At 40.5% G+C, this 21,087-nt stretch overlaps 1 protein-coding gene across 5 annotated transcripts in view; it reads right to left on the bottom strand.

Moving 5' to 3' along the window:
• The window catches only part of unc5b (unc-5 netrin receptor B), a 63,043-nt gene that overhangs the window by 4,415 nt on the left and 37,541 nt on the right, over window positions 1-21,087 (bottom strand). The window contains exons 2-16 of one of the 5 annotated variants that reach the window (XM_026940851.3): window positions 14,944-15,168; window positions 13,189-13,332; window positions 12,923-13,026; window positions 11,524-11,704; window positions 10,902-11,069; window positions 10,533-10,697; window positions 7,868-7,900; window positions 4,688-4,873; window positions 3,995-4,357; window positions 3,773-3,860; window positions 2,630-2,798; window positions 2,290-2,529; window positions 2,023-2,172; window positions 493-657; window positions 191-369 (exon numbers count right to left, since the gene is read on the bottom strand). In XM_026940851.3, coding sequence (XP_026796652.2) covers window positions 191-369; window positions 493-657; window positions 2,023-2,172; window positions 2,290-2,529; window positions 2,630-2,798; window positions 3,773-3,860; window positions 3,995-4,357; window positions 4,688-4,873; window positions 7,868-7,900; window positions 10,533-10,697; window positions 10,902-11,069; window positions 11,524-11,704; window positions 12,923-13,026; window positions 13,189-13,332; window positions 14,944-15,168 — 2,560 coding nt within the window. The remainder of the gene's footprint in view (window positions 1-190; window positions 370-492; window positions 658-2,022; window positions 2,173-2,289; window positions 2,530-2,629; window positions 2,799-3,772; window positions 3,861-3,994; window positions 4,358-4,687; window positions 4,874-7,867; window positions 7,901-10,532; window positions 10,698-10,901; window positions 11,070-11,523; window positions 11,705-12,922; window positions 13,027-13,188; window positions 13,333-14,943; window positions 15,169-21,087) is intronic. The other 4 variants (XM_026940860.3, XM_053232819.1, XM_053232818.1 and 1 more) reach the window with 4 other exon arrangements.

The raw sequence follows: 21,087 nt of genomic DNA, 5'->3' as shown, positions 1-21,087 counted from the left end.
AAAATTTGTTTTTGTGAGTGGCTCACATACAGTTTTGTCATCCACCATCTTTTACTCGTGGGAGGAAATGGTCAGATATTCCTATCCTTGTGGGGAAATTTGGTACTCAGCAAGATAAACAAACACACACACACACACACACACACACACACACACACACACATGCAGGCATTCATGCTAATATACTCACCTGTCAAAGCCCAGGCTGTGTGCAAGCAGTCTCCAGTCACAGCCGCGGGCACTGGGGGCATCAAGACTGGCACAGATCTTTTGGCGGATGGAGGCTGGCAGGCGGAAGGCATAAGGACCCACCTGAGATGACGGCAGGCTTGTTCCTGCTGCAGGCAGCGGTGAATGGGGGGGCAATGTCTGACACACAAGCACAAACAAGCACACACATAAATGTTTCATCCAAATAAGCAGTTTGGAGCAATTCAGTTGAGCAGCAATTGCACTTGTGCTGCAATCAAACCCTTTCCACAGTGTCTGTACCTCCTGGATGTCTGTGTAGAGCTGGAATATCTGTCCCTCCCCTTCCACCTGCCTCACACAGATTTTACAGCTGAGCTGGGACACGGCCAGGCTGCCTCTCTCCAGGCTAAAGGTGCAGTGCAGGGGCCGCTGGCTCCCATTCCAGATGTGGTAGAATGGGATCTCCTGTAATACACACAGCAAAACTGGAGGTAAGCAGGGATTGAAATTAACACACACCTACCTGTGTTGATATTAACAAACACACACCTGTGTTTTACATTGTATATGTACAGTATGTGACACTTGTAGTATCTCCTTGTGTATATACATTCACCCACCACTTTATGAAATAGCTAGATAGGTAAATTGTGATTTCTATAAAGCATCAGAATAACATTCCCCATATACCTATATAGGCCGATGACAATTTAAAGGAAAAACAAAGTGTGTGTGGCGGTATCTCTGCTAGGTGACCTTAGTGACCCAACGCCTAACTAAGACATTACATTATGTTGGTTTTTCCTTTATCATCTGTTCCATTTGTCATCTGTTTCTATATTCTATTGATTATGATAACCTTATTAGGCTAACCCTGTTATGGATATCTGCACAATTAATTAATATCAAATTGAATGCATTTTACACTGTAGTTTACACTGTCTTGCAAATTATGTATCATTTATTACAGTATGATTAATTAAATTCAGTAGATACTTTATTATATGTACATTTACACAAGTAAATTCATCAAAATAATGTTGAGTATCTTAAAATATTGGTATTTCTGTATTAGGAATTTCTCTCAGTGTATTGTCAAAAACACCACATTAACCACAAGCATATCCATAAATGTAGCAGCTGTAGTAGTTAAAATGTGCACACAGCTTACATTTTTTCAACATAGCTTGGCCAAATATTTGCACAAAGTGTGTGTGTAAATTATACAGAAAACTGGCAAAAAAAAAATTCTAGATGGTTCAAAAAAAAGTGGCGGACAGGAATTGTTTGAGTACAGTGACACAAATGATAAGCTAATGTTTTATCATGTTTTGTTGAAACAAGAAGCTACAAGACTACACCATACAACACAATACAATACAGGAAAGACTGGTTCGAGCTGACAGAAAGGCTACAGTAACTCAGATATCAACCACTCTATATAACTGTCTCAATCTCAAAATTTGTCTCAAACTGGATTGATGAACATGGCACTGAGTTCAATATTCTTCAGTGGCCTTCCCAGTCACCGGATCTGAATTCAAAAGAACACCTTTGGGATGTGGTAGAACGGGAGATTCACAGCATGAAATTGCACCTGAAAAACCTGCAGGAACTGCTTGCTGCAATTGTGTCAACATGGACCAGAATCTCAAAGGAATGTTTCCAACATCTTGTGGAATTCATGCCACGAGGCTGTTTTGAGAGCGAAGGGAGGCCCTACCCAGTATTAGTAGAGTGTCCTAATAAAATGCTCTTTTAGTGTATACTGTACTATACTACATACTAGTGATGCAGGTGACAAAACAGGTTCCATCCCAAACAACTCACCTGATACTTGGCAAGAAGTTTGCTCCTCCAATGAGAGTGCGGGATGTCATGGATTGACAGTCGTAGGTTGTTGTAACTGTCCTTAAAGAGGAGTGACTTGGGATCCTCCAATAATACCCCACCAAGTGTTCGCTCTAATTCTAACACTTCCTGCATGTCAGAAATAAAAGAGATCAAAAGAAAAAATTAAGTAAAGACAAGAAAAGAGAGCAAATAAGGTTGGTGAGTTTTATGTTTGATAGAATATGAGGAGATGAAGTAGCTAACCTTTAGGGCATAGGGCGTGTCTTGTATGCAGTAGACCCTCAGACTGTAATCCAGAGAGAGGCAAGGAGCTCGGGGAGCAAACAGGGCAAGCTGTAGCCTCTTACAAGCAGGCTGAGGAGGAACTGACTGTCCCACCAGACCGTAGGTGCCTAAGTGCTCCATCAGAATGTGGCAGCTCTGCTCCTCCAGCTGCATGTAACACGGCGAGGACAAACTCTCCTCTCCTATAGTCAGCACCTCCTAGTGGCAGGGAGTTTGAATGGGAATGAGTTATGAAGATTTGCTTTGATAAGGTCTGTGCTAGAAGATGCTTTTCACTGGTCTCTGACTTGATGCTCACCTCCCAGACTCCTTGGTTGCTCTGTGTTTTAAGGGTGAGGCTCCAGTTGGGAGTCTCGAGGTGGGCGCAGTGGGGCAGGGTGAGGATGACTGGGCGGCTTAGCAGCATGGCTGAGGGCCCACAGCTCACCACCGGACTCAGCACTGTCTGACCACCCTCCGATGGCAACCTGACAGAAGGCACACATAAGAAGGATGTATTTTCATCACTGGTTTTCATGTCAAAAGCAAATGACAACAACATTTTTATAAAAACAAAATAAATAATTAAAAAAAAAAATTTCCAATCTTCAACTGTGCCTGTGCCCACTGTAGCCTCAGATTACTGTTCTTCACTGACAGGAGTGGAATGATGATCTATTACTTAATAACATGCAAAAATTTCTCTGCAATTAAATTGTCTTTTGGAAATATAATTTCTGGAAATCATTAATGTTTTCTACTGACACACTAGTGCTCAATACATAAAATGTGCTTCCCTGACAATTACAAATGCAGTATGGCTAATACTATGGCTATTTATTCACTGACCCTCAAGCCAGCAAAGGTAAATCAAATAATGTTGGTTCAAACAAACTCTGCAGGTGCTAATTCAACAATTTGTTGACATATACACACAACAAAGTTGTGTGTATAGTCAATTTAATGTCATTAAAATATAGGACTATGTGGTGTAAACCAACTGTGCTCCATGACGAAAAGTGCAAGACAACTTAAATCAGTGCAGCAGATGCACACACAGAGAGACATCACTGAGATGCTCTTTAGTGTCAGAGTGCAGATAGTGGGAGATCTTTCTCCAGCAAAGCTCTTCTTGACAAAATGCCTTAATGAGACACTTCAAAACAAAAAATGTGGCCCAGCAGAAAAGTTGGTACAAAAACACCAGCAGAGCTGTTTTCATTTCATATTAGTCCTGCTTTCACTGCCTGGGGTTTGAAATGCTGTCAATTATGCAACAGTGTTTCTGCAGTTAAAAACAGCCTTGCGATGGCTGTAATGATTTGTTGGCTGTGGCAACAAGTGAAGGTGCAAATGACAGCTAAATGAAACCCAGAACTGTAACAAGACAAAGTGAGAGAGAGGAAAGCCTGCATGAAAAATGCCTACAAAAAGTAAAAATCTGTTACTGGGGCTGACTTACGTAGTCTTCTCCCATTTGTTGATGATGAGATACATTTCATAGAATTTCCCCTGAGGAATGGTTCCTGGCGGCACCAGTAGGCTCACACCTGAGACACAGACAGAGAGGGAGATAATTTTATTTGGGTAGGAATTTGAAACTCAAAAGCCATACTGAAAGTTGAAATCCATATTGAAAAGCCATAATTAGAGAAACTGATAGTTCAAAGTGACATTGAATTGCCTGTGTTAGGGATGGTCAGGCGCCCGCCGAGGCTGCCTAACGTGGCACTGGTGCTGTGGCCCGGTTCAGCAGGCAGAGTGTGTGTGCGAGGCTCTCGTGCACCGCTGCCCATCGTCTTCAAGCTCATGATGTCTTCTTCACATCCCAGGCTGGTGGGCAGCTCCAGCGATGACATGGTAGAGGAGTCATAAACTTTAATCTTGAGGCTGGGCAGAGCATCTAGCAGAGGTGAGTTGGTCATGGGGATCTTGTGGTGCGAGTCAAGTGTGCTCTGTTGCAGCGAGGAGAAGATCTGCCCCCGGAATGTTCCAGCGCTAGCAGTGAGGTCGGGGGGAGCTGAGGAGTGCAGCACATGAAGGTTATCTAATAAAGAAGGAAGGCAAACACAGAGAAAACATTTCTCTGAGGACAGAGCAGAAGTAATAGGATTTTCCAGTTGTGGCAGGAGCTGCCTGAGAAAAGAAAGCTTTAAAAAGAGGCAAGGATTTGAAAGAGTGCTTATACCGAAGAGTGATTAAGTTGAAGAGAGACAAAGCACCAGAGACAGCAGGGGAAATGTGAGTAAGCAGCAGAAGAGAATTAAGAACATTAGATAAAGCTTAAAAAGAAGCAGTTTATACCGAGTTCAACTGAAATTGAGATGTAATAAGCTAGAGAGATATGGATATGGAGAAACCGACAGTATGGTCTCACCTTGTCTTGGCGGTTTGCCAGGATGGAAGGCAGCAGCAAGGGCAGATGAGGAGTCAGTGATATCTCCGTGGAAATGGCGACAGCTACAGCGGTAAGCCAGGATGCCCACAATGAGCACAAGGATTACACACAACAACAGAGCCCCCACCAGCCTTGCATACATAGCCACTCCTGCCCCTGAATCCACTGAAACACACACACACACAATTTTAGACTAACAAACTATACACATATGTGAGTATATACACATAGATACACATATATGAGTAGATACAAAACATTAATTAAGTCACATCACCATTTTGCTATATGAACAAATGGACTTGCTGAAACAACCTTAGACTTCATGACTGTCTTCATTTTGAATTTTACAATAAACTTGCATGGCCTCTCCTGACACCTCACTAGTCCCCAAGGGAGAAAAGAGAGAAGAAAGATGAGGATAGAAGAAGGTGGAAAGAAAAGTTGGGGATAACAGTCATAAAAAAGAAAGAATCATAAAGCAAGAAATAAGGACGAAACACAAGAGATGGGAGTTGTGTAATTATGAAGAAGAGAAAATTAGGCCAAGATGTGGCAATCTGCTTATATGTATATGACAAAAACTTATATGTATATACTACCTGGCTAAAAAATGGTCACTGTTTGGATTTAAATAAGCAAATACTTAAGAGCCTATGATTGGATCATTACTGCAGTGATTAATATGTTTCAGATGGCAACAATTCTTTTAACCTTAACTGATGCAGTGTGTAGCTTCTCATTTCTTAAACAACCATGGCAGATTACGTATCCCGTGGTCAAGTAAAAGATGCTACTGTGTTTCAGAAGGGCAAATTACTGGCCTGCATCAAGCAAAGAAAACAACTAAGGAGATTGCTGAAATCACTGGAATTGGGTTAAGAAATGTCCAGTGCATTATTACAGCCTGGAAGGATAGTGGTAAACCATCAACTTTGCGGAAGAAATGTAGTTGGAAAAAAATCTTGAATGATTGTGATCAGAGTTCTTAAAAAACTTGGTGTCACATCATAAAAAAAGTAATATAAAAAATCGACAGGAGAACTCACAGCTATGATTAATAGTGAAAGTAAGAGCATTTCCACATGCACAATGTGATGAGAACTTACAGGATTGGGACTAAGTAAGTCCCTCACTAACAAATGGCCACAAGAAAGCCATTTGTTAGTGAGACTAATCAGAAAAAAGTACTTCAATTTGCTCTGAAGCATAAAGATTGGACTGTGGAGTAATGGAAAAAGGTCCTGTGGTCTGCCTGTAAGTCCAGATTTTCCCTATACCAAAGCAATGGGCATGTCAGGGTAAGACGGGAAATGCATGAAGTGATGCACCCGTCATGCATAGTGCCTACTGTACAAACCTCTGGAGGCAGTGTTATGATGTGGGGTTGCATCAGCTGGTCAGGTCTAGGCTCAGCCTCACTGTGTGGCAATAAAATGAAGTCAGCTGAGCACCTGAATGTACTGAATGACCAGGTTATCCCGTCAATGGATTTTTTCCTTGTCTGACAGCACAGGCATATTCCAGGATGAAAATGCTAAGATTCATCAGGCTTAACTTGTGAAAGAGTCGTTCAGGGAGCATGAGGACACAAGAATTCATCATACATGAATTGGCCACCACAGAGTCCTGACCTTAACCCCATTGAAAGTCTTTGGGATGTGCTGGAGAAGACTTTATGGAGTGGTCCTACTCTCCCGTCCTCAAAACAAGATCTCAGCCAAAAAATAATGCAACTCTGGATGGAAATAAATGTTGTGAAGTTGTATAAGGTTGTCAAAACAATGCCACGACGAATGCCGTAATCAAAGCTAAAGGTGGTGCAACAAAATATTAGAGTGTGCGACTTTTTTTTTGGCCAGGCAGTGTATGACAGGCTTACACTATATGGCCAAGACTTTGTGGACACCTAACCATCACAACCAGATGTGCTTTTCGAACATCCCTTTCCAAAACCATGGACAAAGACCTATATGTACACTATATGTCCAAAAGTATGTGCACATTGTTGAACATTGTTGGACTTGTTGAACATCTCACTGCAAAGTTGTAAAATACAAAGGACTATATGTAGAAGACCTATACATCTATGACAAAGGCCTACTGTATATGGATATGACAAATGCATGTATGTAGATGATGAAGCCCCATATGTAAAATGCAAAGGCTTATATTTATATGACAAAGTCTGTACGTAGATGAAAAAAGAAGAGAAGCATTAAAAAAATACAGGATAGAATATGAGAAAATATGGCACTGATTGGTAAGAGGGCTTAAATGATAAGACTGCAGTGAATCTGACTTTTGTCATAGCTTATTACTCTAGACAGAAGAGTGATAAATTAAGTGCATTTCTTTTCAGCTTTCCCTGTTATCAGGATCACAGTGATATAAATATTAGCACCACTGCAGCCGTAAGCTACAATGCCAGATATGCACTCATTAACTCCTAAATGACTCCAAGCTGTACTTGAAACTGGCATATGCATTATATATTATTTTCAAGATATGTACATATTCATTTTTTAATGCATCAGTCTCCATCGAATAGCGATTCAGCCCTGCTAGTGTGCTGATATTACAAAACCATCTAATTTTGGTCAAATGTTTTTGTAATTACTTTTTGCATCTTCTACAGGAGAAGGAGTTTAATCGTATTATTGCCATTACTCCTTTAGAGTTCATTAGGCAGAGAATTTATTATTCCTAAGAATGCTTAATGAGTTTGTAGTTAATGTTTATTTTACGACTAAATCTTATTCAGCCACTAAAATTAGCTTTTTGCTTGTCTTTACACTGAGGGCGGGATGTGATGGGTGTGGTGCCTTTTACTGTAAAAGCATATCCTAGTTTATCTCTTTCTGCTGTTCCATTTATATGAGCTTATCCATGTTCAAAAGACTGTGAAATTGATATTTTTGACCTTTCCAAATCCTGGAATTAATATCATCATCTCAAGTATTCCCCTTACTACAATTATGCAATACAAGAGAACATTCTACGATTACACAGAAAACAAAGTGAAAAAGGGCAGAATGGAATATAGATTAGACAGGAGTGCATGGATATGCACAGATACACTCTTGTAGCCCCTCACATAAATCATATCCACACACGCAGTGAAGAAATGGATGCACAAACGTGAAAAGATGAACTTACGATGGTTTGTATGTTCAACAGAAACCTTTTTATCTGTTTGAAAGAAAACAAAAGAAAATGAACAAAGGAAAAATGGGTCATGCATTCAGAAACTATAAGATTATCTTAATGAAAAGGAGACAACAAACAAAATGAATGAAATATGCTAACAAATTTAGTAAATGAATCACCAGCGGCACATCTAACAGCTGAGTAAGCTGAAATAAAAGTTGAACCTGTGTAAACTGTGAAGGAATCAGTGAGTAAATGAAACAGTAAGTGTGTGTGGGCTGCATTATTAATCATGGTGCCTAGGAGCAAATCAAAACCCTCAAGTTGGTGCTCAAAAAAACACACACACATACACACACTGCCTGCCTGCATGTTCAGTGAGACTGTTTTGTAGTGTGAGACTGTTTTGTAGTCCACTAAGCACTGAGTATCAGAATAAACCTGCTTCATTCCCTCAGTGTTCACGTGTTAAGCACCTTGCCTCCTAAAATATCAGCATTTATCCCATTCACCATCTGTGCTCTAACTTACGGAAGTAAGTATAATCAACTCCAACACAAACACCCACACATGTGCTACTGCTATATGAGGTAAGGAGATACGTCCTTTTAACACCAGTGTTTGCACAAATGGTGCCCATATGAACATCTATGATAAACTCTAAATCTAAACTAGGCTAAGGAAGGGACAATGAAATATGTAGCTGTAAAAATTAAAGAACAAATATTTGGCGAATTAAGAGAGGGTAAAATTAATGTGGTGTAATCAAGCAGCATTTTTCCTTGACAAATAATCTCCCCCCTGCAGGCAGTGGTGCGTGCATTTGTGTGTTTGACAGACATAATATGATGAAATAATGATCAGAAATACTGAATGCACAGCGAAGTCCTTACTGAATATCAGCTGAATATTTCAACCTGCAGCCCTACTGTAGCAGTGCAAACTCTGACATCGGTCAAAATTCAAGCTTTTCAGTCTAGTTTTAAATGCCAGAGAGATTTAGGAGTGAAAATCTCATGTGTTCGAACTCTCCCACTCACACTATGTGTTCTCATGTTTATAATAATTTGTGAGTAGAGATATTTGCACATTATTTTCACTAAACCAGTGAATGAAACCTATTAAACATACTATGGAACATATGAAATGTGAGAGTAATGGTCACTATAAAATAAAATGCATCGTGGAGCAGTTGGGATGCTGGTGTAAAAAGGGGTCTGCAATCCTGACGTACCTGACTGATGTCTGTTCTAGTATTAAACTTTTAAAGGAGATGTACTAAACATTATTGGAAACGTATTATCTCTCTTTTATCCCACAGGCTTTTAGTATTCAAATACTGCTGCCTTACATGTTTAATTCGATTCGATATCTGTGCACGCTCTTAGTGTAAACAGGACTGATCATGACATGACATTCTATTTTATTTGATTGTAAATTATAATCAATATATTGTTAGATACTCATATATTTTTTGGGCTATGTTGGCTAAGTGGTTAAATACTGACCCTTCTGATTAGTAATTCCACTCAGTTGAATTACTGATTGGAATGGTAATTCCTCCTCGCTATAAAGCATTTATTAATTAGTTGGATTACACAAATACATGAAAGCGTATACACTTTTAACATACAATGTGGAAAAGTCTATTTTCTATTTATTTACAATCATAATATGTGCAATAAGGACAATCTGTTACTTAAAGTTGGTGAAAAATTGGTGTTTTAGATTTTCAGATGATTTTATCACTGTGGACACAAATAAGCCAGTATATATTTAAAAAAGTGACAGAAAATGTGTGGTGATTAGATATTCTTAGGTTATTTTTTCAGCTTTTCTAGAAGAGGGGTGAAAAATGTTTGCTGATTCATCCTGCACTCACCCACCATACATGGGTAATTCATGTAATTCTGGTTGCGCAGCTTCCTGCACATTAATTCCCCTTCCAAACCATCCCTTGTGAGCTGACAAGATGGCTGGAGTTTATATTGCGTGTGTCTCCACTCGCTGCCCCTTCGAAATCTTGATCTCATCGCAAACATGCTCAAACATCAGGTACTGCACTAACTGTGGTGGTCTGGTGCATTTATTATACAGCTAATTTGTGTGTAAGACACAATGAGGGAGTGAGCATTTAGTTATTGAGACACATTAGTGTGTTGTGTGTGTGTGTATTGTTCAGGAAGCTTGTTTCTCTATATAGTTTTATTTTATTGCCTCATGTTAAATGGCTTTTTGTTATTTTCCCTCTCCCCCGTGGGGAGACTAATGCCCTCACTGCTAAGGGGAGAGGGAAAACACTGCTGCAGGCTGATAACAAACGACCCATGGCATAGTACCAATATGAGGCATGGTGGTTGGAAAGCTCTGCTCGACTGAACATGACAAAGGTGCAGTGGGCAAACTGGCAGAGTGAAATCCTACACAGCTCTCTTTAAACTCTCAGCTGCATATTTAGCTGGATTGCTAAGGGACTGTTTAGATTTGGCAGGAAGTGTAGTGTATCTTCAGTTATTGGCTACTGGATGTTATGGAAACCAATTCAATTTCTTTGCCATGCTCCTTCCCTGACTTCCTGTTTCAAAAGGAAAGCCCTATGTGTGAAGCTTTCATATATTACTTTGCTTTGGCTCTTCTTTCTTATGTGGCTAAGTGGAAGATCAGTTAGACTCACAGTGGGCACACAGTCCCTCGGTGCAGTTCTTGCTCTCCATCATGCTGCCGCTGCAGTGGCGTCCTCCGTTACGTGGTGGAGGAGCCTGGCACTCACGGCTACGCCAGTGTGTGCACTCGGTCCCACACGCTGACCATTTAGCCCACTCTGTCCAGCCTCCATCCACTAGGGGGCAACACACAAGACGATGAGGACACAACATATCTTACAGTATCTCACAACAAAGTATTCATGCAGATTCTGGAGATTTGTGTTATTGTTTAGGTGTGTATTTGAGCATGGAACATCTGGCACAAGTGAGTGTCATTATATAGTGCTTTCGTGTATATATAAGTGAGTCAGTGATTGACAAGTGTCAGTCCGTTTCACCTGGACAGAGGGTGGTGCAGGTGACTCTTTGAAAGGGTGAGCCCTCACAAAAAGCACCTCCATTAAGTGGTGCCGGATTGGTGCAACTACGTGTCCGTCGCTGCCAGCCCCGCCCACAACGTGCATTACACTCTGACCACTCTGTCCAGGACGACCAGCCTCCACTCACTGAGGAAGAACATGCACACACAGACACACAGACACACACACAGATATTATGAGGCATGCAATGATGGAACTTTCTAGATTCACTCAGACTTGTCAAAACAGCAGCTGGTCTGGCAGTGTGCTGTGTGACGAATGGTCCAAGTTAACTACAGTAATTGGACAGGGAATGGAACACAGAGCCTTTCCATGCCATAAATCTGAGTCATATGTGTCTATTAGAGCTCAACGTACTGTCTTAAGAGTCTCACTAGGAACTGAAGCCTTTTCAAAATATACAATCAATATATAGCCAAAATATACGAATGTAACAGTCAAACAACAAGCAAATTTTCAGCTTAGTGTTAATTCGTGAGCTATTTCTAAATATGACCACATATGACTAAATTGACAAAACTGACAAATAGAACGTTTCACATTTTTTGAAGTTTAGAAGCGAAATTATTCGGTTCATTACCATAGACGATGAGTGTAGCAGTGCTGCTGCGTCGCTTGGCAACCACATTTCGGGCCACACATGTGTAGTTAGCTGTGTCAGAAAGACGTGCCTGCTTGATGATGAGGTCATGGTCAATGGTTATAAGGAAGTTGGAGTCCTGCACAGGATCAACGAGCTCCTCATTCTTCAGCCATTCTACCTGTGGAATTATGGGAAGAAAATTTAGGTGCAATTTACTGGGTTAAAATATGGTGCACTCTAAGAAAACATTCAGGAGCATTTTACCACATTCTTTACACTATGTTTTACTTGTGTGTTTTACGTGCACCTTTACGTGTATGCTTTGTTTTACTAAACAAACCTCAAAGCTATATGGTATTTGAAGAGGTAGGAGACAGTGCTGTGTTGAATGCAATGGCCTGACCAGTCACAAAAAACTTAACCAAATCGACTCCAAAACTCCAAAACCCTCTGCAAAGTCCAGCGTGAGGCACAACAGAGTATCTCTACAAAATGCCTGAAAAAACTGATTGTTTTTATGGAGAACGTGTGTTCAGGGTAGACTGATTTTTTTAGGATCAGTAAATGAAAGTTATAATTTAATTAAATTGACAGTTACAAATATTAACCTGCATGTTAGTTACACTCAAAACAACATGTGATGTAGCACAATGCCCCCACCTACCCAAAGTGCACTTTTTTGTATAACAGCAGAGTCTGGAGTGTGTTGTTCTGCTAATTTGCCAACGATTTCAATGTTTCAATGATTAAAGAATGACATATTGCACATTTTTTGGTTTATTATTTGTTAAATTTAATGTTGTGGAACATCCATGAGACAAGTTAGCTCCTGTTCTCACCTACATTATAGCTGCAATAAACAGTCATTCCCTCTATGGTATCTCTCTCTCTCTCTCTCTCTCTCTCTCTCTCAAAAAACACAGACTGCCATTTTACCATTGTATGAGCTGTTACTAAAGAAACAAAGTATTTGAATGAGTGCATTAATATTAACCTATCGTTGATGTTAGAGCCAGAACTATTGCCCAAGCTGCGCTGTTATACAAAAATAATGCACACCTTCTGACCAGATTCAAGCATTCAGTATAAATTTTATAAATTATATAAAATTGGTATAAATTTTATTGCAAACCACTACCCCTTTTAAATAGGCAATACATAATTGAGCAGAGTGCATGAATATTCTGCTCAGTTTGGCTACGTTAATTCATCCGTGAGCCTAAGGTACTTGAAACATATTAGAGAGATGTTTCAGTATTACAGTATTATCTTGTGTGCTCTGAGCAGCACACCAAGCAGAACAGCAGGAGCTAGAGACACTGAAAAAAATCCCAAATGAGAGAGGAAAGGAGAAGAAGCAGGAAGAAGAGGAGGAAGAGGAATTAAGTTAATGTACCTCAGCAGGTGGGATCCCTTCTGGTGGGCGGCACTGCAGCAGAACTTCCTGTTCCAGACGCACCTCCCTGCCGAGTGGCTCCTGCTCAAAGTTTTTCCTGAGGTCTGCACAGTATGACAGGTGGTGAAAGAAGCTTTTAACAACACTAGCCAACAACAGAGCTAAAAGCTTCTCCAAACTTCTGTTGCATTTTTCAGGGTAAGTCGATATTACTGGCCTTAAAATATATCACTGCAGGATAAAGTGCAAGTTATAGAGAGACTTACATGCGATGCGAACATATGCGCGCCGGCTCTTGGTGGTACCCGCTGAGCTCCAGGCTACACACTGGCACCAGTAATCTTCCAAGCCAAAGAGCTCCTCAACCTGAACCCTGGACACTGAGATGTCTACCTCACGCACCACCAGACCTGAGCCACACAGCCACAAATATTAACCAGTATAATAAAGTCTCACAATGAATATGACCTTGATTTTTGTCTATATTAAATAATAAACTGATTGATGTGGCACTTTCACAATGTGCATTCACAATGTGCATTCAATTTTACAATGTGCATTCTGCATTTTATAAATATGTAAAATAAATATTTAAAAAAATATATATATATGTGTGTGTGTGTGTATGTGTAAAACATATATGGCCTCCTGACAGTTGCCTGTATTTGCATATTGGAACATAACTGGCTCTTATTTTTATGGAAAACCTTTATAAACCTGTAGCCCTGCTTCATTTAATGTTGATGGTGAGCAGAAAAGCAACACACAACACTGTGAACCTTGAGGTGGATGGGCTACAACAGCAGAAAGACACATCAGGTTCCACTCCTGTCAGCCTAGAACAGGAATCAGAGGCTACACTGGAGACAGTCTCACCAAAACTGGAGCTGAAGATTGGAAAAAACATTGCTTGGTCTTAGGAAGTTCTGTTTATGTGCAGATAGCATTAAGAGTCCAGATTTAGCATTAAGAGCATGAATGCATGGACCCAACCAGCCTTGTGTCAACAGTTCAGGCAGGTGGTGTGGGGAATGTTGTCTTGGCACACTCAGGGCCCCTTAATACCAATCGAGCATCGTTTGAATGCCACAGGCCATCTGTGTATTGTTGGTGACCATGTGCATCTCTTTATGGTCACAATTTACCCATTTTCTAATACCCACTTGCAGCCTGATAATGCAGTATGTCACAAAGCACACATCATCTCTAACTGGTTCCACAATGAGTTCAGTGTGTACTTCAGTTGCCTCCCCAGTCATGAATCCAGTAGAGCACCTTTGGGATGTGATAGAACGGGAGATTCACAGCTGACAAATCTGCAGCAATTATCTGATGCAATCATGTCAACATGGAGCAGAATCTCAAAGGAATCTTTCTAACATCTTGTAGAATCCATGTCACAAAGAACTGAGGCTGTTCTGAGAGCAAAGGTGTGTCCCACTTAGTATTCGCAGTGTTCCTAATAAAGTTTAGCTGATGAGTCAAAAAAGTTAGAGTAAGCGGCTTACAACATATTAGTAAATTCCAGAGTTTATTCACCATTATTCCTAAAGGTTTGGTTCAGAGGCTAATTACAAGAACCCAGTTGCTTTCCAGTCATCAGATGGTTCAACCGGGCAGTCACAGTCAAACAAAGTGGTAGCATTTACCATCATTGAGCTCATGACCATTACCATTCAACTAATGAGAGTTCAGCTAGCAACCATGGCAGTGATGAATAGTAGGAGCAGATCTCCTACTGCCGAAACATTGCACTGAAAGTATTCTGCATTATAATGTTTTATTTTAAAAAAAAGTATGTGGTTTGATGTTTGCCTGGTAATTGTTTTTAGCAAAATGCTGTGGTGACAACTACTTCTGAACTGGGTCTGTACCGCATCTGGGTCAGCTGTTAAAAATAACATTTGGACCTGCACCAGCTCTTGATCAGACAATATTATTTATTCACCACCTATATGTTTGAGAACACAATTTTTTTTTTGTAAGAGAGCAAAATGCATGTGTATGAGAGTGCAAGTTACCTGTGACCTGATCCAAGCTCTCTCTGGTGACGTGGTCGTTCTGGTTGACCCACTCGCCGTTGCATTTGAAGTAGATCTGGGTGGCGGGAGACGCTTTGCAGGAGAGTTTCACTGGTCTGTTCTTCACGATGAACGTGTCCTCCGGCTCGCTCTGGAACTCAGGCAGAGGCTCAGCTGGTGCAGAAGGGAAGGAGTCTGGCAGAACTTCACTGTAGTCACTGCCATCTACACACACACACAGGGAGAACACGGCAGCTGTTAAGGATCAGTGCTAGTGACTGGAAGATTATGAGAGACCTCAGACCTGCCTGATGGCCACTGTTAGATCATTGTACAAAAGGTGTCCATACACATTTTCACAGATAATAATGTCTTCCATCAGAAAACCCACTGGAAGTGTGATCCTTGAGACCAAAACTAAAAACCATGCTGTATAAAACATGTATAGAAATATCCAGAAATCCATTTATAACCCAGATGAGTTCTGGAGACAAGCATGTCATGATATATTGGTGTATATTCATAATGTATTGAGTACAAAGCATTTGACAAAGAATATTTTTAGCTTTCCACCATACTGCCACAATGCTGTTATCAGGGTAGCCTTGTAATCAGACACTCACCATCCACTTTATTAGGAACACCTGTACACCTACATGTTCATGCAGTTATCTAATCAGCTAATCATGTGGCAGCAGCACAATGCAAAAAAAAAAAATCACACAGATTTCTCAAAAGCTTCAGTTAATGTTCTTGTTGATTCTTGTTCTTGGCTGACAGGAGTGTAACCTGATGTGGTCTTCTGCTGTTGTAGCCCATCCACCTCAAGGTCTGATGTGTTGTGCATTCTGAGAAGCTTTTCTGCTCACCATGGTTGTAAAGAGTGCTTATTTGATTTACAATAGACTTCCTGTCAGCTCAAACAAGTCTGGACATTCTCCTCTGATCTCTCTCATCAACAAGGTGTTTCAGCCTGCAGACTCCACTCACATGATGTTTTTTGTTTTTCCACAACATTTTGTGTAAACTCAAGAGACTGTTGTGTGTGAAATTGCCAGGAGATCAGCAGTTTCTGAAATAATCAAACCAGTCCATCTGGTACCAACAACCATGCCACGATCAAAGTCACAGAGATCACACTTTTGCTTCACTCTGATGTTTGATGTGAACATTAAATGCTCTTGACCTGTATCTGCATGACTGTTTGCATTGTGCTGCTGCCACATGATTGGCTGATTAGGTAACTGCATGAACGTGCAGGTGTACAGGTGTTCCTAATATAGTGGACAGTGAGTGTATGTATCAGAGTGTGCCGAGCTGTGGCTCTTATTCACTTTAAGAATTATTTTGTACAGCTCTGAATGTGAACTGAAAACTGTGAATCATTTCTCCTCCATCTTGCTCAACCCTGACAACCCAGACGGTCTCCTATTGGATGATGCCTGGGTAACTTTGCTTTGCCATGCATTTTGTCTGTCTCTGCATTATTCTTGTCAACAGTAAGACTGTCCAAAATGTCCCTGAGACACCAGTCACTAAAGTACTGACCCTAAACTCTGACCTTACCTTCCTTCCTGGCTAGAATATGCAAAAAGGAAAGTATGCATACAGTATATTAGGTCTCCGGAGTATAACAGTACTAATGGCAAAAAAAAAAAAAAAAAGCAAAGCGGCATAAAAAGGTGTGAGAGTCTGTATCTGTGAGTCTGACATTTTTACTGTGGAGTGGCGTCAGAAGCCTGACTCTCTCTGGCCCTGCGTCCCTGGGGAGTGCAAAGAGGCGCTGAGCATGGGAGGGACAGGCTGACCTTCCATTGAAAGGCCCAGTGATCACACATTATCCCCTGACATTTCCCCAGTGACACATCTCTCACAGCAGTGCAGCTCATCCAGGGTGCTGTGCATGGCAGGGCCACAACGTGCTGCGCCCTGTCACATCCAACACCACAGTGCTCTTAACCTTTTAGCCAACGGCCAAGACACACACACACACACACACACACACACACACACACACACAGCTGATGAGCCAACCCAGATGAGTTCTGGAGACAAGCATGCCATGATGTAGTAGGGGAAAGCTGTCTCACTGATATACTGTATGCAAGAATACCTGTATTCAAAAATAACACACTCTCTCTTGTCAGCTGATAATAAAAAAAGATTATTTTATCACCTACAAATAATTGTGAAATGTTATATAAATGAATTAACACTAGAGTTAAAACTGCCTGCTTTGACACATAGTCTTCCAAATTTTTCATCTTCAAACAGAAAAAAAAAATGAAAGCTACACTCATTGAATTAACTAGGATTTATACATTAACAAAACAGAAAAAAGAGGGGAAAAAAACTGGTAAAAAGAGATGTTAACATCCAAAAATTATACAGCACCTGAGATATTTCCCAGAGAGTGTATTGTGACATGGTTTATTGCAATTGCAATACCCAGTCCTACTACAAATCCTTTTTAAATTGGTTGGAACACTGACATACTTGTACACTTCCTTGACTCCTGTAGACCACCAACATCCAAACCATTAGTACAAGAGGGTGTCAATTAGGATGGACCTGCCTGTCTGTCATGTGCCCTGTCAATCTTAGCTCCCTCTACTCCATCTCATGCAGGAATTCACATGCATGTGGTTTGGGGTTGTGCCTTTAAAGGGAATTAAAAGAAGGGGATGTATAATTTTATACCAAATTACTGACTACAGCTTTAAATGACATAGCTTTGCTAGTAAAGTGAAACAGGAAGGAAGAATCTAATCTAAGATTTGGTCACATACTGTATATACCCAAATATAATGAAAGAGGAGAGACACTAACTATTAAATGTGTTCTAACTATTAATGTGACCATAAAAATGTACATGTTTAATAAGTTATATTTACTACACCAGTTCCTGAGTGGTACAATAGGAAAGCATTCATCCTGTCATCTGGAGCTTGTGAGTTCCAATTCCGATAATGCCATAAACACCCAGAGGGGTGGGCCATATGACAAACACATCATATCACGATACCTGAATACATTTCTAGAATACATGATATGTACAATAAGTGGCCTAATGTTTGTGGACAATTGACCATCAAACCTATATATGTTTTTTGAACATCCTGTTCCAGATTTAGTCTGCCTTTGCTGTTATAATAACCTCCAGTCTTCAGGAAGGCGTTCGACTAGACTGTGGAGCATGACTGTAGGGATTTGTCCATTCAGCCACAACAGCATTAGTGAGTTTAGGCACTAAAGTTGGATGAGGAGGCCTGGGGCACAGCTGCTGCTCCAATTCATCCCAAAAGTGTTCAGTGGGGTTGAGGTCAGGGCTCTGTGCAGGCCACTTAAATTCTTCCAGTCCAACCTTGGCAAGCCATGTCTTCATGGACCTTGCTTTGTGCACAGGGGCGTGGTCATGCTGGAACATGTTTGGGCCCCTTAGTTCCAATGAAGGAAAATTGGGTGTTCAGATGCCCTGTGATAGATCTGTTGGCTTCATGTGTTTAAGAGGATGCGCATGTTAGCTTTCACCCTCCCTGTTTGGTAGCTGCTGTGTGTTAGGGGAGAGCTAGCAAAGTAGAGGGGAATTGGCAAATGACCAAATAGGGAAAAATAAAACTTATATTTATTATGCAATTTAAACATTATATAATACAGTGCATAATGTAGGCAATGTGAAAGAGTACGAACAGTATTTATCAACAACACACAAACATCTTATTGTGCATGCTGCAGTGAGAGCAGTAGCTGGAAGGCCAGTAGAAGTTCCTGGCTGGAACTGTCATTTCCATTATGTCTCCATATGTGACAGCACTGTCCTTTATACCTCACCCAAAGAGAGACTAGTCGAGGAGACACATAGACACACACACACACGAACTGTGGCTACAAGCAGAGACTACATTATCTCCTCCTCCACACAATTTTTGTGGTCAGACCCGACACACTGCCTATCTGCAGAGCCATACTTATGTACAGCAAAGTACAATAGGTGGAATTCACAAAGAGACAGTCAATTGAAATCACTTCATGTCACAAACATGTATTGTGCCAGCGACTGACTCAGCCTCTTCACTCTCTCCCTCTCTTCTCATTTCTCTCTCTTTTTCTTTATCCTCTGCCATCAACTGTCATTCCATGTCTTCTCAGTCTTCGGCTTCTCTGTCAATAAGTAATTGTGTTTCCTTTTTTGCCCTTGCTCTCTCCATATTGATCGTTGCACTCAAACATGTGCCCCAAAACACACACTGTCACTCACACACACACACACACACACACACACACAGGAAACCACAGAGAGAGAAGAAAAGGGAGAGCTGGAGGGAAAAGTGTGAATAAGTGAAGCAGAGAGTGTGAATCAGTGTAAATTCACAGAAAATTTGCTACACACAGATGAAGCTGATTCATAATTTGCATTCAATTCACTGCTTCTTTTGATACATTTGTTACAGAAGTTGATGAATATGGGCCATTGTATGGCGTGTTTACACATATACGTGTGGTTGTCTGGCACCAATCTTGCAGTAGGCACCTAATCTAACACTGGGCTTGGCCGTGTGGGCTCGATGCATGACTGGACACCAGTTAGTTCTGTTCTGGCAAGCCTAACCCTCAACCAGTGTGGAAATGGAAGTGGCTGTTTCTAATTTAGTTTTCATGCTGAAATGGAAAAGGTCCATTTGAAAAGTAAACAAAGGCATGTCTTACTGTATATACACATGTTTTATCTAGTATTTCTTATTATGAAATTGAAAGAAACCAAATATATGACTATTAAACCTATTTATAGACACTTTTATTAATTCTAAGCTTTACATTTTCTTGTTCTACTGATAATTTTGCTTCTTTCTAAAATTAAAAAATTACCTGACAAAGACTTTTTCAAGCTTGAAGGTAGTTAAAAAAAAATGTAAAAAGTTGTTTTAATTCTCTTGTATATTTGGTTTATTGTAATCTTTGAATAGGATATACTAGATACATTTGACTATATTCAAGATATTTCCACGTTGTTGCAATGTTTTCAGGTTAAAAAAAAAAAAACTCCTGTCTTCAAATATCTTCATGCAATCATGTCTCATGTCTCCAAACTCCCCAACATTCTAATGAATTGTAATATTCCAAATATCCCCCAATCTTTTTGCAAATATGAGTGTTTGTGACTGACAATACAACACTCTGTGCAGAGGAACTGATGCTAATCAGAGCATAGCTGTAGATGGGAGCAAATTTAATTAACCCGCTGCTGGGAGACAGAAAAAGAGGCGCTCCTGGCTGCCGAAAGAGAGCACACAAGGTTTGGCGCGCAGCCACAAATCCACAAATATCCATCACAGCCCCAACCGGCAGCCCACTGTTTGGCTGGAATGGCTGGAGCTCTCTGAATAGAGACAAGCTCTTAAGAGGCCTCACTGCAAGTCTTTTATTACCGTAATGACAGTCAGCAAAGTGGCTGAACAGCTTCCTGGCTCCTGAAACCCACCAACAACAGGCACACATGCAATTACAATAACACACACTTAAACACGTGTGCCAATACACACACACACATTTTTTTTTAAAGAAATGATCAGAAGCTATACGCACTTACACAAACCCCTACATGTAATGCCTCAGAGGTAGACAGACAGTGTAATTCTGCAAGCTCCAGAGTGTCTGTAGTTAAACCACGACAAACAATCGCTCTTTTTTTTCTCTTATTTTGCTTCTTCATTCTTGCTCAGCTTTCACCCTGTTTCAACACACTGTACTGGGTAAATTTATCATTTCATCAGACAACACCAAGCCATAAAAGTATGTCTGTGTGTGTGTGTGTATATATATGTATATATATATATATATATATATATATATATATATATATACTATAACCTTCTACATCTGAATGTCAACAGGATACAGTATAAGCAAATGAGAAATACTGATATATAAGAAAACCATCAAAAAATAATAATAATAATGATCTCAGCCATGAAATACATACGTACTCCCAACTTAGCAAAGAGCATGCTCAAGCCCTCTGAATATAGAAACAGAAATGGATATATTCTGTAGCTTTTAAAAGTGAAGTGGTCTGTGTGTGTGTGTGTGTGTGTGTGTGTGTATGTGTGTGTGTGTGGTGGACATGTTTTTATATCTTGGTGGGCA

The sequence above is a fragment of the Pangasianodon hypophthalmus genome, chromosome 3 (genome assembly GCF_027358585.1).
Source record: "Pangasianodon hypophthalmus isolate fPanHyp1 chromosome 3, fPanHyp1.pri, whole genome shotgun sequence".
Lineage (NCBI taxonomy): Eukaryota > Metazoa > Chordata > Actinopteri > Siluriformes > Pangasiidae > Pangasianodon > Pangasianodon hypophthalmus.
This window is presented reverse-complemented; position numbering and strand designations above follow the sequence as displayed.